Raw genomic sequence first — 17,533 nt, 5'->3', positions numbered from 1 at the left:
CGGTCCACCCTGAACCGCATCCACTTCACAAACCACGGCAGGAGATGCGGATACCCTGATGCAATATTCAAATATGCTCAAAATGTCCCCCCCAATATATTGCTATAAAATACATTTCTGTTCATACGGACACATTAATCTATTGGTGGTCTGGTCCACTTCGTTCCTACCAGTATAAAGTACAACCATAACCACAATCATATGATAAAATACATTTCTGTTTATATGATTGTGGTTATGGTTGTACTTTATTAATCCCTAATCTCTACCATACAATGAAACAAGAAAAGGTAAAAAAAAAAAACAGAGCAATGTAATACAATTCACTGTTAGACATTATTGTAAACAATGAATAAGAATAAGATTTGGTCCCAACCAATGTTGACTCCATGGCCTTGCCCTGATGCACAAATGGCAATGCGGCTGTGGTCATCCTGAACACGCCGTAGCACAAGGTGTGACGACGCAATGGAACGATCCACAAAAATAAATCAACGGCGATCCTCCACTCGGCTGGCTCCTGACTGGGTTGTCTGCTGCCTTGACCACCACCTGCATGTGACGTTGTTGCTGCTGTTGTTGTTGTTGCTGCTGTTGTTGCCCTGCATCGAACATCAGCAGCTGTACGACCAAGAGAAGAAGTGAGAGTCTCCACCACACCTCACCCCCACCCCTCACCCCCCTTATCAACACCCCCCCCCTCACCCCCCCCTCACCCCCACCCCTCACCCCCCTTATCAACACCCCACCCCTCACCCACCCCCATCCCTCACCCCCCCACCCCTCACCCCCCCCTCACCCCCCCACCCCTCACCCCCCCTCACCCCCACCCTCACCCCCCCTCACCCTCACCTCCCTTATCAACACCCCACCCCTCACCCCCCCCTCAGCCCCACCCCTCACCCCCCCACCCCTCACCCCCCCTTCACCCACACCCCTCACCCCCCTTATCAACACCCCCCCCCATCCCTCACCCCCCCCCCATCCCTCACCCCCCCTCTCCCCCACCCCTCACCCCCCTTATCAACACCCCACCCCTCACCCACCCCCATCCCTCACCCCCCCCCACCCCCCCACCCCTCACCCCCCCTCACCCCCACCCTCACCCCCCCTCACCCCCACCCCTCACCTCCCTTATCAACACCCCCCCCACCCCCCAATCCCTCACCCCCCCACCCCTCACCCCACCCCCCCTCACCCCCCACCCCGCACCTCCACCCCTCACCCCCCCACCCCCCCCACCCCTCACCCCCCCACACCCCCCACCCCCCCCGACAACCTCAAGTGTCACGTGACGCTACTGTATTTAAAGGGCGAGACGACGACGCCACGTGTGAAGCCACGTGCCGGCGTCCAACAGCTGCACTCGCATACAGTGCGTTACCATAATGCAGTGCGCTCCTACACACAACACTCCTACACACAACACCACTCCTACAGACACAACACTCCTACACACAACACTCCTACACACAACACTCTTATACACAACACTCCTCCTACACACAACACTCCTACAGACACAACACTCCTACACACAACACTCCTACACACAACACTCCTATACACAACACTCCTCCTACACACAACACTCCTATAGACACAACACTCCTACAGACACAACACTCCTACACACACAACACTCCTACACACAACACTCCTACACACAACACTCCTATAGACACAACACTCCTATAGACACAACACTCCTACACACAACACTCCTCCACACAAAACTCCTATACACAACACTCCTATAGACAACACTCCTATAGACAACACTCCTACACACCACACTCCTATAGACACAACACTCCTATAGACACAACACTCCTATAGACACAACACTCCTATAGACACAACACTCCTATAGACACAACACTCCTATAGACACAACACTCCTATAGACACAACACTCCTATAGACACAACACTCCTACACACAACACTCCTACACACAACACTCCTACACACCACACTCCTATAGACACAACACTCATACACACAACACTCCTATAGACACAACACTCCTATAGACACAACACTCCTACACACAACACTCCTACAGACACAACACTCCTACAATGCTGCACTCCGCCACGCCCGTGTGACGGTGTTGTGCGTCAACGTTGGGCACTGCACCAGCAATGGATGTCTCGAGCAAGCCCTGCTCACTCCTGCTTTGTGGTTGCCACTCGTGCCTGCTGAAGTCCCCCACTCCCAGGAGGAAGGCCGGTGTGACCGATGGGATCTTGTCGGACATTTATGTTTAATGTGGAGTGGGGGGCAGATACGTGAGGGATTCGTATTGTGTGTTTTTGTGTTGCATGTAATCTATAATGATTCGAGTTTGTATTATGATACACGCTTTGAATCCGGTACATTGCCAGGTGACGCTGTGCTTGATGATACCGGTGGGTTTCATTGTGGTTTCGAAAGTTTAGCGTTCTGATAATGATAATGCTGCAAGGGTTATGACTTGCAATGTCAGAGTCGGATAGGCTGCAGGAATCCGACCAACTGTGACGTTATTTTCCACGGATGTCCGTCAATGTGCCTCAATCATTGCGGGCAACTAAGACCGTGAGAATGACATCCGTGCTCTCGGATGTTGAACGAGTGGGGGGTGGGATGGCACTTCGAAAGAGACGGAGATTAGAACCCCCTCGACCTTCTTCAGGGCCCAGCAGTCTCCACGCTGCTGCTGCACTCACTGCACACACACACACCCCGCGGTGGAAGTGTTTTTTAAATACTTTATATTAAGTTCGCTTGCTTGCGTGCTTGCTTGCTTGCTTACGACCGTGCAAATCTTTCGGTCGTTTTGTAACCCACTTCCCGTGATCCAATCGAGCTGACATTTTCCACACAGACTCGTTGTGTGTGACAATTAATTTTCGTGAAAATGTTACACTGTTTAGGGAAAACAAATTCAACATTTAATTACCAATTGCTTAATACTGGCAGACAATCATCTGACCCATAGATTGCAGCCATCTCAAGCCAGAGGACGAGAGGACTCTAGCCGCCACGCATATAAAGGATTTAGAGTGAAAAACTTTGTTTTTACGGGTTTACTTGTTTGGTGTCTTTGTCAACCTTCTGTGACCCCCCCCCCCCCTCCTACACACGGCACGAGTGAACGGTGACATCCGTGGCATGAACGAGCACGTGGTGGTGGTGGTGGTGGTGATAGCGACGATGTTCGACGGCTTTCTGTGTGTGTATGAGCCATCGCGTGAGCAGGCGAAGACCATCGGCTCGCTTGACCCACAAGCGGCCACCGCCGTCGCCCGTGGTGCCATCACAGAACTGTCACAACGAGGGATCTCGACAGGGCCTTCCCGAAGTCCGTGACCTTCTGACACCGGTACTGTACGGCAATGAGCCTTGCTCGTGGCAGGAGGGGACTTGTATCCACTCGTTGTGGAGCCTGCACTGTACTTGTTGCTGTTATTGTTTGTTCATCGATTTGAGCACGTGCTCTAATGCCGACAGCCCCCAAAACACATTCCTCCTGCAGAGGGAGCTGGTAGGGACGTTGGGTTGCTCGGTCAATGGCCTGCAGGGTCAACGGCGGCGTGGTGTATTCCGCAAATATGGCCGACTGTGAGGGCGGGCACAAGCCGGCGTGAGTAGGTTAAACGTTGTGTTTTATAAGGGCACCACGGGATGACCAGCCCCTCCCCACCCTCCCCTCCCCACCCAGCCCCTCCCCACCCTCCCCTCCCCACCCAGCCCCTCCCCTCCCCACCCTGCCCTCTCCACCCAGCCCCACCCCTCCCATTTTTGGATGCACGACGGACGGACGTACACAATAATCCCCTGTGGGCTGGTGTAACCAGGAGGCTCCTACCAGTAAGAGGTTCATTTGAACGAGCCGGCCGAGCCGATCTGCCGTCTCCATCACAATTGAAAGGACATCTTACTAAGGGGCTGCCCGGTAAATGTGGAACATTCGGCCATTGTTTGTCCAACAGTTCAAACCAGATGCCAAACGTTTTCCCAACGTTCCCTGTTTTCTACTGGGTGTACATTTCGGCCACATTTACGGACGAGAAGTGTTGTATAAGGTAGAACCTATCCCCTACTGTGCGGCAGCAGCACTGACATATCACATATTCGTGATTTACAAAGCGATCCCAATATCAGGCAAGATGAGATTTTATAAAAAATTACGTATGCAACAAATATGCAAAAACATTTCCGATGTACACGTCATCCAAATGTTTCACAAATAGATTATTTAAAAATTCTATGGGTTTTACCCTTTCTGGCAAAAAAACAGGTGTTAAGATGATGTTGACAACGTATACATTCCTTTTGCAAGGAATCAAGTCTGTATTAACCACACGTGGTGACACATGGTGTTTGAGTATCTTAACACCCATACTCTTTGGTTCTTTCGGTAAAGTCACGTAGGTAGAAAATAAAATAAATCGCGACGTTTTGGGCGCAACACAAGCGTCCGTCATTAGGTGGGAAAGCACGGTCTGCTGCTGAGGCAGACTGTTTTAAAAGATGTGAAATGGGTGTAGCCCAAGGGTCATAAAGAAGTGGCCTGGGCTAGTGATGTTAATGTGAGAAATTAGCATGTAACTGTAAGATAGGATGAGAGTGGCCTCCTGGACGAGGGCACAGAAGTGGCTATGTTAATGTGAGAGATTAGCATGATGTTAATGTGAGAGATTATCGTGATGTTAATGTCAGAGATTATTTTCTACCCACGTGACTTTACCGAACGAACCAAGAGTATGGATTCCTGCAGTCACGAAAGCTTGAAATCTTAACACCTGTTTTATTTGGTTTGACACGGAGGCTTTCGCGACCAATATTATTCATAATAAAAGTTCTTGGGTTAGATTGCGGAAGTATAAATGTGTCGTAACCCACCACCACCCGACACAGCCAACCAGTAAAGTTTCTCACGTAAACAAAACGATTTGCCAAGAATTACCAGCGAGACGTCGTACTCAAATTGTAAATATTGTGCATTTACTCTCCAACACACCGGTGGGCTGAAGTAGTAACTAATTACATAGCCTTTTGAAGAATGCTGACTAATGGCTCGCCATTTGCCTCCTGTCAATGCATCGTCGATCTATGGATTTATATTTTCCATTACGCGTCGAACTCAAGGTTTTCAACAGTAGACTTCGAATCGTTGAAAGTTGTGCGGAGTTCTTACACTCGAGATAATTGAGAAAGCTAGAGAGAAGGACCGCTATAAAGTATATCTTTTTAATGATAGGTTTTTACCCTTTCAACTGGTACAAAATCTGACACCTTTATACAAGGCATCATGGTGTGGACCAATCAACTTCAAGGACAGTGCATATCATTATCATCAGAGTTGTTTCTTTTTGTTTGCATTTTGACTGCTTGTGTTGTGGTTATTCCAAACATGATGCCTTGTATAAAGGTGTCAGTTTTTGTACCAGTTGAAAGGGTACAAACCTATCACTATATTTTGCCACTGGTAAAGGAGGTCTCATAGTATATCGTTTTAACTTTAGGCGCTTTTGTCAATTACTGCTGAATTAAGGCAGTTTGACCATACGTCACCACGCTGGCCAGTGCAGGCTGGCTGAGGCTACAGTGGTGGAATACGTTCAGTCGATGAATTGGATGCATCTTCAGTGGTGTAGCGGTTGGCGCTCGCTGCATTACGAACCCGGCAACCCGAGTTCGATTGCCACTTCCAGCCCAACACCGGTGACGAATGTCTGCACCGGTCCAGGGCCTTAGGTCAGCTCGACCTTAAATGAGTACCTGGTGCGGCTGATAAACCTCAGCACTGGGGAGGCAAAGACGACCGGGCGTGGTGTTAATCACCCGCCCACCCCCTCGTGCGCCGTGCCGGCCTTCATCGGTACCCGCGCACAGCACTGGGCCCCAACAGTCTATTCAAGAGGCCCTACGGGGTGGAGGGGAGGCAGGGATGAACGTTGTTGTCTGTTGAACTTCCTTTGCACCATACGTAGGCGAGCGTTCTAATCTGTGCGTCGTTGCGGCACTTTGTGAGATCGGCGAGAAGGAGGCGGCGATGGCGTCTCCGCTGGGGGTCGGGGGTCAGGCGCACGACCCCGACGAGGTGACGCTGCCCTACGCGTCCGTGCAGCGCCTCGTGGGCGAGCTGGTGCCGTGCCTGCGCCTGACGGCGGGCGCACGGGACCTGCTGCGCGTGGCGTGCACGCGCTTCGTGCGCCACGTGTCCAGCGAGGCGAACACGGCGTGCGCGCACGCGCAGCGCAAGACCATCTCCCCCGAGCACGTGATCCAGGGTACACACGGATCCAGCACTGGGGCACTGTGTGTGTAACACTGTGTGTGTGTGTAACACTGTGTGTGTGTGTGTGTAACACTGTGTGTGTGTGTGTAACACTGTGTGTGTGTGTGTAACACTGTGTGTGTGTGTGTAACACTGTGTGTGTGTGTGTAACACTGTGTGTGTATGTAACACTGTGTGTGTGTGTGTGTAACACTGTGTGTGTGTGTAACACTGTGTGTGTGTGTGTGTAACACTGTGTGTGTGTGTGGGGAGCGGTAGTGTAGCGGTTAGCGCGCTGCGCTATGAACCCGGAGACACGGGTTCGATTCCCGCTCACGGCCAACACCAGTGACGATTATCTGAACCGGTCCTGGGCCTCCCCTAGGTCTACTCAGCCTGAAATGAGTACCTGGTGTGGTGTGTAAACATCGCCACTGGGGAGACATAGGCGGTCGGGCGTGGTGCTGGCCACCCACCCCGTGTGCCGTTCCGGCCTTCATAGGTGCTCGCTAACAGCACTTGCCCCTACAGTCTGTTAAGGCTATATGGGGAATCTTTGTCTTTGTATAACACTGGGGAGCGGTGGTGCAGTGGTTAGCGCACTCCGGTACGAATTCCCCGACCCGGATATCTGAACCGGTTCTCATCCTTCCCTAGGTCAACTCGGCCTTAAATCGGCACTGGTGAGAAAACAACGGCTGAAAATGTTGTTTGGCCACTCGCCCTCTCGGGTGCCATGCCGGTCTCAGTAGCCGCTCGCAAACAGCACTCGCCCCCACCAGTCTGCTGGTCTTGACGCGAGAGCGGTGTGTGTATGCGCGCGCGTGCGTCCATCTAGCGCTGGAGCGTCTGGGTCTGGCGGGCAGCATGGGCGAGCTGCGCGCGTGCCACGCGGAGTTCCGAGCGCTGGCGCTGTCTCGCCGCCGCGCCACCCGCCGCCTCGAGGCGCTCGGCGTGCCGGAGCCGGAGCTGCTGCGCCAGCAGCAGGCGCTCATCGAGCAGGCGAGAGGCGCAAGCTGTTTACCGCCCCCCACCTCCGCCCGACCCGTTCCCTGCAGGGCGCGTGCGGTTCCATCGTTTACACTCGAGTATTTAGCACGTTCTGCCGAGTGGCACTCCGTCGTTATGCTCCCGTGCGAGGAGGCCCACTAATAAGGCAACGGGAAGCAACCCCTCCGCTTTATGAGCAGCGTCATGGCCCTCGGGGTTGGCGTGAATGCGGTCGTGTTCGCATGGCGCTGCATGTGCAACACGAGTCTGTGTGTGCTCACCCTTTCCCGTTCCGAGACGACTGCAAGTTGCAGGCTGTGGTCTCCGTTCACTGATGAATCTCGGAACGCGTAAGCGGTTGGCTTTGATTTCATTTGGAGAGGCGGCGGAGCAGCGCCGTTGTTTTTAAAGACATTGTACTCACCGTAGAGAACTGTAGCGACACGACCGCTCTCAACAATCGCTGGCGCCAAACTGTGCCACGCGCCCTCCCGCATGGCCTTGTGGGAGCCTCGGTACCGATAAAGTGATTTTATTTTCGTTTTTCTGCTGGTTAACGTACATGACGACGTACATGTACGCCATCAGAATGGGGAAACAGCTGACGCCGTTATCACAGCACCAGGAGCACAGAACTCTCCTTTAGCTGCAAGCGGTCACGTCTCAGAATGTTGTGATCAACACGGCAAATGTTAATGGTGTAAAGGAGTACACAGCAAGGTGGAGCCTAGGGTCGGGCTCTTTATTAAGCCAAGCACACCACGGCGCTTCTCGCAAGCAGAATCACAAAGGCAAAATTAGTCTTCGGGCCCTAAAAGTTCTCAACACATCCTCCCCTCTCCTGGCCAATGCCACTTGAATCTCCCCAAGGGGTTTGTATTAACGGACCCCAGTTCACCACTTGAATCTCCCCAAGGGGTTTGTTTTAACGGACCCCAGTTCACCACTGGAATCTCCCCAAGGGGTTTGTTTTAACGGACCCCAGTTTACCACTTGAATCTCCTCAAGGGGTTTGTTTTAACGGACCCCAGTTCACCACTTGAATCTCCCCAAGGGGTTTGTTTTAACGGACCCCAGTTCACCACTTGAATCTCCCCAAGGGGTTTGTTTTAACGGACCCCAGTTCACCACTTGAATCTCCCCAAGGGGTTTGTTTTAACGGACCCCAGTTCACCAATTGAATCTCCCCAAGGGGTTTGTTTTAACGGACCCCAGTTCACCAATTGAATCTCTCCAAGGGGTTTGTTTTAACGGACCCCAGTTCACCAATTGAATCTCCCCAAGGGGTTTGTTTTAACGGACCCCAGTTCACCACTTGAATCTCCCCAAGGGGTTTGTTTTAACGGACCCCAGTTCACCACTTGAATCTCCCCAAGGGGTTTGTTTTAACGGACCCCAGTTCACCACTTGAATCTCCCCAAGGGGTTTGTTTTAACAGACCCCAGTTCACCACTTGAATCTCCCCAAGGGGTTTGTTTTAACGGACCCCAGTTCACCACTTGAATCTCTCCAAGGGGTTTGTTTTAACAGACCCCAGTTCACCAATTGAATCTCCCCAAGGGGTTTGTTTTAACGGACCCCAGTTCACCAATTGAATCTCCCCAAGGGGTTTGTTTTAACAGACCCCAGTTCACCACTTGAATCTCCCCAAGGGGTTTGTTTTAACGGACCCCAGTTCACCACTTGAATCTCTCCAAGGGGTTTGTTTTAACAGACCCCAGTTCACCACTTGAATCTCCCCAAGGGGTTTGTTTTAACAGACCCCAGTTCACCACTTGAATCTCCCCAAGGGGTTTGTTTTAACGGACCCCAGTTCACCACTTGAATCTCTCCAAGGGGTTTGTTTTAACGGACCCCAGTTCACCAATTGAATCTCCCCAAGGGGTTTGTTTTAACAGACCCCAGTTCACCACTTGAATCTCCCCAAGGGGTTTGTTTTAACGGACCCCAGTTTACCACTTGAATCTCCCCAAGGGGTTTGTTTTAACAGACCCCAGTTTACCACTTGAATCTCCTCAAGGGGTTTGTTTTAACAGACCCCAGTTTACCACTTGAATCTCCTCAAGGGGTTTGTTTTAACAGACCCCAGTTTACCACTTGAATCTCTCCAAGGGGTTTGTTTTAACAGACCCCAGTTCACCACTTGAATCTCCCCAAGGGGTTTGTTTTAACGGACCCCAGTTTACCACTTGAATCTCCCCAAGGGGTTTGTTTTAACAGACCCCAGTTTACCACTTGAATCTCCTCAAGGGGTTTGTTTTAACAGACCCCAGTTTACCACTTGAATCTCCCCAAGGGGTTTGTTTTAACGGACCCCAGTTCACCAATTGAATCTCCCCAAGGGGTTTGTTTTAACGGACCCCAGTTTACCACTTGAATCTCCCCAAGGGGTTTGTATTAACGGACCCCAGTTTACCACTTGAATCTCCCCAAGGGGTTTGTTTTAACGGACCCCAGTTCACCACTTGAATCTCCCCAAGGGGTTTGTTTTAACGGACCCCAGTTCACCAATTGAATCTCCCCAAGGGGTTTGTATTAACGGACCCCAGTTCACCACTTGAATCTCCCCAAGGGGTTTGTATTAACGGACCCCAGTTCACCAATTGAATCTCCCCAAGGGGTTTGTTTTAACAGACCCCAGTTCACCAATTGAATCTCCCCAAGGGGTTTGTTTTAACGGACCCCAGTTCACCAATTGAATCTCTCCAAGGGGTTTGTTTTAACAGACCCCAGTTCACCAATTGAATCTCCCCAAGGGGTTTGTTTTAACGGACCCCAGTTCACCAATTGAATCTCCCCAAGGGGTTTGTTTTTACAGACCCCAGTTCACCAATTGAATCTCCCCAAGGGGTTTGTTTTAACAGACCCCAGTTCACCAATTGAATCTCTCCAAGGGGTTTGTTTTAACGGACCCCAGTTCACCACTTGAATCTCTCCAAGGGGTTTGTTTTAACGGACCCCAGTTCACCACTTGAATCTCCCCAAGGGGTTTGTTTTAACGGACCCCAGTTCACCACTTGAATCTCCCCAAGGGGGTTTGTATTAACGGACCCCAGTTCACCAATTGAATCTCTCCAAGGGGGTTTGTCTTAACGGACCCCAGTTTACCAATTGAATCTCCCCAAGGGGGTTTGTATTAACGGACCCCAGTTCACCAATTGAATCTCTCCAAGGGGGTTTGTCTTAACGGACCCCAGTTTACCAATTGAATCTCCCCAAGGGGGTTTGTGCTCTTCACCTTCCCTGGCAAATCAAAGGCGAGCGACTCGCACTGCGCTAGTCAGGTCGAACGCTCAGCGAGCGGCCGATCGTTGCAAGCGAGTGTAAACCTCGCGCCTCGCAAGCCCCTGTCCGTGACAGCGGGCAATGGGGAAAATTATTCTCCGCATTCAATTGATCAGTCGTTAACCTGTCGTGGGCTGGAGTGTTCTCACAATTGATGAATTGGGTAAGGTTCGTGTGACCGCTTACATGCAGCTCACATTTGTCTACTCAAAATTCGCCGTATGCGGTTTGAATTCACTCGTACGCGGCTATGCGGTCGGACGTGGTACAACATTGTGTGGCCTGAATGTGCTATGCGGCAGGTTATATGGTTGGACGTGGTACAACATTGTGTGGACTGAATGTGCTACCCAACAGGCTATGCTGTCGGACGTGGGACAACGTTGTGTGCTGTATGTACTGTGTGTGCCATGTGCTACTACTCGGCACGCAGCGGTCTCGTGCGGTTTCGCTTTGTGCGCCGTTTTATTGGAACGCATCTAGCGGACGAAGCGAGGGGAACCTGCACTCGAGTCCTGGGCGATTCTGTCTGGGTGGCGGTGCGTCTTGGCGCCCTATGCACAATTAGAACGGCGTGAGTTTAAATCTCAGCTGAGGGTAAATTCAGCCGATCATCCCTCCTGGGGGTTGATACACTCAGTGATTCTTCGTGTTTTGTCGTGAGAATTCAAAGTGGTGGCTATCCAGCAAACTGGTCCATACCGTCTACCTGGTGAACATGGAACATCGGGCTGACGTTTGGCGATCGTTTTTCCAACAGTTCCAACCACATGTTTGCCCAACGTGAATGTTTACAAGGTTAATGACATTTTCCCTGCCAGCTCAGGACTGCCAATGAGTTGGATGAGCTGTGTACACACGTGTTTTGAAGTAAAAAAAAAATATCCTTGGAACATTGATTTATAATCCCTGGACCATTGATGCAACAAGTGCATTGACCTTCAAGTTGACCATGCATAATGATAATTGTTTGAGCAAGGTCAGTTAATCCAATGCAGGCCATGGACTCGTGTGTATGTATGTTGAACTTCTTTTGCACCGTACATAGCCAACCGTGCTAATTGGAGGTGCGGGGAACTTGTGTGTGTGCCTGCGTGTGTGTGTGCGCAGACCGCGGACACGTGTGCGTGCCTGCGTGTGTGCAAGCTACGGACTCCTGCCTGTCTGCGTGTGTGAGTGTCTTTGTGTGTTTGCGTGTTTGTGCGTGTGTTTGCGTGTGTGCGTGTCTGAGTGCGTTTATACGTGTCTCCGTGTGTGTGAGTGTCTTTGTCTGCGTGTGTGCGTGTTCATATGTGTTTGCGTGTGTGCGTATGTACGTGTGTCTGTCTGTGTGCGAGTGTCTTTGTCGTGTGTCTGTGTGTGTGTGTGTGCGCAGGCCCGGCAAGAGCAGACAGAGGTGGCTCAGCGCGACTGGCTGCAGATCCAGTGCGCCGCCGAGCAGGCCCAGCGCACCTCCACCGCGGACAGCCCCGGCGAGTCATCGGGGACCGAATTTGTCATCGACGAGGACGACGATGATGACATCACAGACGACTAGACTGTGATGTCATCATTGTGAGCGAGGGAACTGGGCTGCGTGATACCGAGTCGGTTTTTTCTTTCGTTAATTTTGTTAGTATGAGCTTTCGAATGTCTGACCGGGACGTGACGTCCAACACGGCGCTGGTTTTCTCGTGCAGCGCCGCTCGACGCGATCGTTTGCGTATTACCCGTAGGGAATTTAACCGTCGGATAATTGCAAAGCAGCTCATCGGTGTGAGGCAAGCGTGACGTTCGCTCAATACACGCGCGGTGTCTCTCGTGAAGCAAGACTCGGCGAACACGAGTGCAGTCGAGAAGGTAGAGACAAGGAGACACGGGTGGCTCGATAGAGATCACTGGTAGGATGGTCTAAACATGACAAACGGTGAAAGCATAACACTCATTCGTGATGACCAATGAAATTGCACGTAGGGAGGGTAAATTGTCACATGCTTAATGTTTACTCGGTGATTAGTCACGAACCGTTCGCTGAACAAGCACTAAGAGACTGGCGCACGCATGCCTGTAGACACATGGGGGTGTGTACGTATGTCTGTAAAAAAGTAATAAATGAAAACCCACAAATACACAGAAATCTTTGGAAAAAAAAAACATGTGTTTTTTGTGCAGACGTCTTGCTTGAGTCACCGGATGGAGTGGCGCCACCCCAAATGCATTCACTTCCCTCTGCATTAAATCTACGTGACGTGCAGTCAACATTTGTGAAATACCCACCAAGGCCAAGTTGAGATTCCAATGGCAGTCCCCCTTTCAGTGACTTTCGCCTCCCTACAATGCATCAATCAGAGAATTAGCGCAGCTTCTGGCAGCGGTACTGGAAGTCATCTTGGTTCTTTTGGTAAAGTCACGTAGAAGGGAAATAATAAAATAATAAAAATAAAACAATAAAATACAATTGTATTTTATTATGTTTTATTTTTATTAATTTTTATTACTTTATTATTTCCCTTCTACGTGACTTTCCTGAAAGAACCAAGAAGATGAATCCCTGCAGTCACGAAAGCTTTAAATCGGTACTGGAAGTCTTCAGCGGGAGCGTTCCGATTGCATTCTTGCCCTTTGCTTTCACGTCTTGTGTCTTCACCGTCGCTTGTTCGGGGAGAGCGTGTTGCTCAATGCGTCTTCTTTCTGCCTCGGCCGCTTGTGTAAGTCCAGCAGTGTGGAGGCAGCAAGGGTTGGTGGGTCACGCGTGTTGAGAAACTCTCCGATGGTCGTCACGTTCAAGATGAGAACTAAAACAAGACTTGTTGAGCAGGGTCCTGTGTTGGGATGTTTGGCCAATTCCGTGCAAGGCCGTTTGGTAGGAAACCAGAGCACTTGGAGACTATGCATGTTGAGAACACTCAGAGCTCAACCCAAATTGACTCCTCAATACGTTGCTGTGGTGTCATCACGATACTACTTCTCTGGAATCTGCAACCAGGAATTTCCCCACCCACCTATTATTAGCGCTGAACACGTCCTCGGTCCGGTTTCACCTATCACCATCACTGAAGTGGAACAAGCTATCAAGAGAATGAAGAATGGGAAAGCGACTGGCCCAGACGATATCCCTGCTGAGGCCTGGAAGATCCTTGGCAGGCAGGGTGCTGCCCTCCTTACCCAGCTCTTCAGCACCATCACGAGCACCAGTGAGGTCCCAGAAGCCTGGTCGACCAGCACGACGGTTCCAATTTGGAAGGGTAAAGGGGACGTGGCAGAATGCTCGAATTACAGGCCAATCAGGCTCCTGTGTCATGTGATGAAGATCTTTGAGCGAGTTTTGGACACGAGGATTAGAAACATCATCACCCTATCACCCAACCAATGCGGCTTCGTCAAAGGATGTGGCACTACGGACGCCATATTCGCGGCGAGGCTCCTGCTGGAGAGGCACAGAGAGAAGAACAAAGCTGTGCACGTGTCGTTCCTCGACCTTGAAAAGGCATTTGACAGGGTCCCCCACGACCTCATCTGGCACTCGCTTCGATCCCATGGAGTCCCTGAAACCTACGTGCATTGGGTGCAACTCCTATACAAGAACGTCACCAGTGCAGTCAGGTGTGCAGTGGGCATATCACCGCCATTTGCCATCAGCGTTGGAGTGCACCAAGGATCGGCCCTGTCACCACTCCTGTTTATCCTGTGCATGGACACGATCACTGCCGACCTGCACACGCCCCTTCCATGGTCAATTCTCTACGCGGATGACGTCCTCCTCTCAGATGAAGAGAGAGGAGAAGTGGAAAGACAAACGCGCCTGTGGAAGGAACGTTTGGACGAAAACGGGATGAGGTTCAACATCAAAAAGACGGAGTATATGGAGTGTGGCCCCCAAACCGACGGCACCATCAGTATTGACGGAGAAGATCTGAAGAAAGTGACGGACTTTAAGTACCTGGGCTCCACCATCAGCTCAGATGGTAGCATCACGACTGATGTGAGGTCACGAGTCAATGCGGCGTGGATGAAATGGAGGCAAGTCACCGGAGTCCTCTGTGATCGGAAAATGCCGGATAGGCTGAAGGGAAAAATATACAAGACCATCGTCCGACCGGTGGCACTCTATGGATCCGAGTGCTGGCCAGCCACAACTGTACACGAACAAGCTCTCCACACCATGGAGATGAGGATGCTCAGATGGAGCCTCGGGCTCACTCGATGGGATCATGTCAGGAATGAAGACGTTCGGAAGCGACTTGGTGTGGCCCCCATTGCGGACAAGATGCTTGAGGCAAGGCTTCGGTGGTACGGCCATGTGATGCGAAGTGAAGAGTCATCAGTGGCCAAGACTGCCGTGCGTATTGAGCCAGAGGGCCGCCGTCCACGCGGACGTCCGAAGAAGCGATGGATGGACCGAATAAAGGAAGACATGAAGACGGTCAACGCATCCCCTGAAGATGCCCTGGACCGAGCCAAATGGAGAAGACAATGCCGAAAAGCGGACCCTGCGCCACAGCGGGAACAACGCTAGGAAGAAGAAGAAGAAGGTGTCATCACGATACTACTGCAGGTGTTCCCGCAAAAGAGACGGGTGAAAGTTTTGCATTCAAAGGCAAACATTTGTCATTCAAATGTTAGTGTGGACAAGCGCTGTTATCAAGCACATGCTGACACGGTCAGTTACGTTTTTTGAACGAGCGTGATCATGAAGCCGACAGCAGCTAGGGCTTGCTGCCATTTCCTATTGAATCGGAACATTGCTAGGACCTTTTTGCTTTATAAATTGTCTGCTTTGAATGTCCACACACACAGGCAACAATAACAGCACCTGTGCCAGCCTATATGCACTTTAAGGCGACGTGAAATGTCGAATGCCTTCTGGCAGGTCATGGACAGACCCGGGTGCCTTGGGTTGACTGGCCGATGCACCATCAGTGCCCTCTACAATGCTAACTTTCTGTGTTTTATCCGCCCGGCGCTCCACTCATTGTTGTGAGCGTCACTCCTCTGCCCTCCTTTGTTGCTGGAGGGCGGTTGCCTCCAACTGCCCCGTAGCATCCTTCACGATTCTCCTCCACAGAGGCCAATCTCGACACCGCTGGTACCAGTTATTGGCAAGTCCATGACCCAGCCAACGCAGCCTTGGCTCCTGGAGGAGCTCACCGATGGGGCTGTGTCGAGGATTTGTGAGCTCACAATCCAGCCTGGTTAAACCCCGGATTGATCGTAAGCATGCCAGCCTGAATGTTTCTAACTGTCGAAGATTAGAGGCTCCACATTTCGCAAGCATAGAGAAGGGAGGACATGACTGTGGCCCACAGAACCCGAAGCTTTGCATGGAGTGACAGACCCGGTAGCTTCCATACAGCGTTACATCGCCGATGAAAAGGTAATGCCGCTCGACTGATTCGGAGCGACACCTCTGCTGTCAAACTGGAGCTGGTTATATGTGGAGGATGTGGAATACATATTTTATTATTTAAAAAATATCGGAATATTTGCTTATACCGGAGGAATCTGATGAGCTATAAAGTTATTTTTCATAGATGACCAGTTAATCAACGCGCGTGTGTGGGGTGGGGTGTATAGGGGGTTCTATAATCTTAGATTATTTTGGTGCTCCAGCTCACTGGCTAGGTGGCGCTGGTCGGAGATGCAGCGGGCCCTATGGCGTAGTGTTTTTATGAGGGAGTTCTTCTGGGCCGGATGGTGGTGGGAGTCAGGCTTTAGATAGGAATCCGTGTGGGTGGCTTTCCTGTAGACGGAATGTCCCATTGAGCCATCAGGCCTCTTCTCGATCAAAACATCCAGGAATGGTAGCTTGCCATCATTTTCCACTTCCATGGTGAATTTGATGGATGGGTGCATGGAATTGATGCGGTTGAAAAACTGGTTCAGTGCTGTCTGGCCATGTGGTCAGATGACGAAAGTGTAATCTACGTATCTCATCCACAGGGAAGGACGTAGGGTGGATGTCAGGATGGCATCTGTTTCAAATTTCTCCATGAAAACATTCGCTACCACTGGTGATAAGGGAGAACCCATAGGGGTACCTTAATTTTGTTTGTAGAATGTACAAACAATACTGCACGTAAATAATAGTACGCAAATAATACTGTACATACATAATATATAAATAAGTCAATGATGCAAAAGGATTCGTGGCTAATGAAAACTGCGGTGTTACATCATAATTAATACACTTACTGTGTTAATTATAATAAAATTGTGCAATATCTATGACAAAATGCGAACGTTACACTTAATACAACATTACCACTTTACTTAACAGAGTTAACGCGGCAACATTTGTATTGACTTCTGTTGATTTCCACTGTAGCAACAACCTACCGTGCACTTAATATAACGATATGGCTTCATCATTATTGTATAACTTCACAGCTTCACTCTACATTCATGATAAGTGCTATGTTGGTGTTAGATCGCGTACATTTAAGGATGTACACCCACCTCCACCCGACACAGGCAATTAGTAAGGTTTGGCACGTGAACAGAACGTGCCAATTATAGTTTAACGTCATACTTCAGCACCACCTGTGTGCTGGAGAGCAAAACCCACGCCGTTTACAATTTCAGTTTTACGACGTTTCGCTGGTTCGAGTCACCGGCGTGCTGAGGTTGTAACACATCAGAGTGTCGCTCAAAACAAGCCGTGGGAAAACGGCTTGATGCTTTGCGAAACATGGAACGTCTCTGTTGCTGGTTTGAAAACATGTCAGGCTGCCTTGCCAACGATCCGTCCTGGGTTTAACCAGACTTGGATTGTGTGAGGAGCTCACAGATCATCGAACAATCTGGACACAGTGCCGGATTATCCAAGTAGCAAAAGTAGCTACATGTGGAGTAGCTACATGTGTAGTAGCTACTACATTTGTAGCTGCTACATATGTAGTAGCTACATGTGTAGTAGCTACACGTGTAGTACCTGCACGTGTAGTACCTGCACGTGTAGTAGCTGCACGTGTAGTAGCTACTACATGTGTAGTAGCTACCAGAGGTGGGA

At 50.5% G+C, this 17,533-nt stretch overlaps 1 protein-coding gene across 2 annotated transcripts; it reads left to right on the top strand.

Moving 5' to 3' along the window:
• The first annotated feature begins 1,312 nt into the window (after nucleotides 1-1,312).
• Nucleotides 1,313-12,637, top strand: LOC133348226 (protein Dr1-like). 2 transcript variants are annotated; one of them, XM_061560946.1, is made up of 5 exons: nucleotides 1,313-1,375; nucleotides 3,246-3,369; nucleotides 6,037-6,283; nucleotides 7,109-7,272; nucleotides 11,921-12,637. In XM_061560946.1, the coding sequence occupies exons 3-5, from the start codon at nucleotides 6,046-6,048 to the stop codon at nucleotides 12,080-12,082; spliced, it is 564 nt and encodes a 187-aa protein (XP_061416930.1). In that variant the 5' UTR covers nucleotides 1,313-1,375; nucleotides 3,246-3,369; nucleotides 6,037-6,045; the 3' UTR covers nucleotides 12,083-12,637. The 2 variants fall into 2 exon arrangements, with proteins under 2 accessions (XP_061416930.1, XP_061416929.1); XM_061560945.1 differs by lacking the exon at nucleotides 1,313-1,375 and adding an exon at nucleotides 2,008-2,234 and having other exon boundaries at nucleotides 6,025-6,283.
• Nucleotides 12,638-17,533: the final 4,896 nt, after the last annotated feature.

This window comes from Lethenteron reissneri, chromosome 27, assembly GCF_015708825.2.
Source record: "Lethenteron reissneri isolate LAM-NWPU_2019-01 chromosome 27, ASM1570882v1, whole genome shotgun sequence".
Lineage (NCBI taxonomy): Eukaryota > Metazoa > Chordata > Hyperoartia > Petromyzontiformes > Petromyzontidae > Lethenteron > Lethenteron reissneri.
The sequence above is the reverse complement of the archived record's forward strand: the minus strand, read 5'-3'. Positions and strand labels throughout refer to the sequence as shown.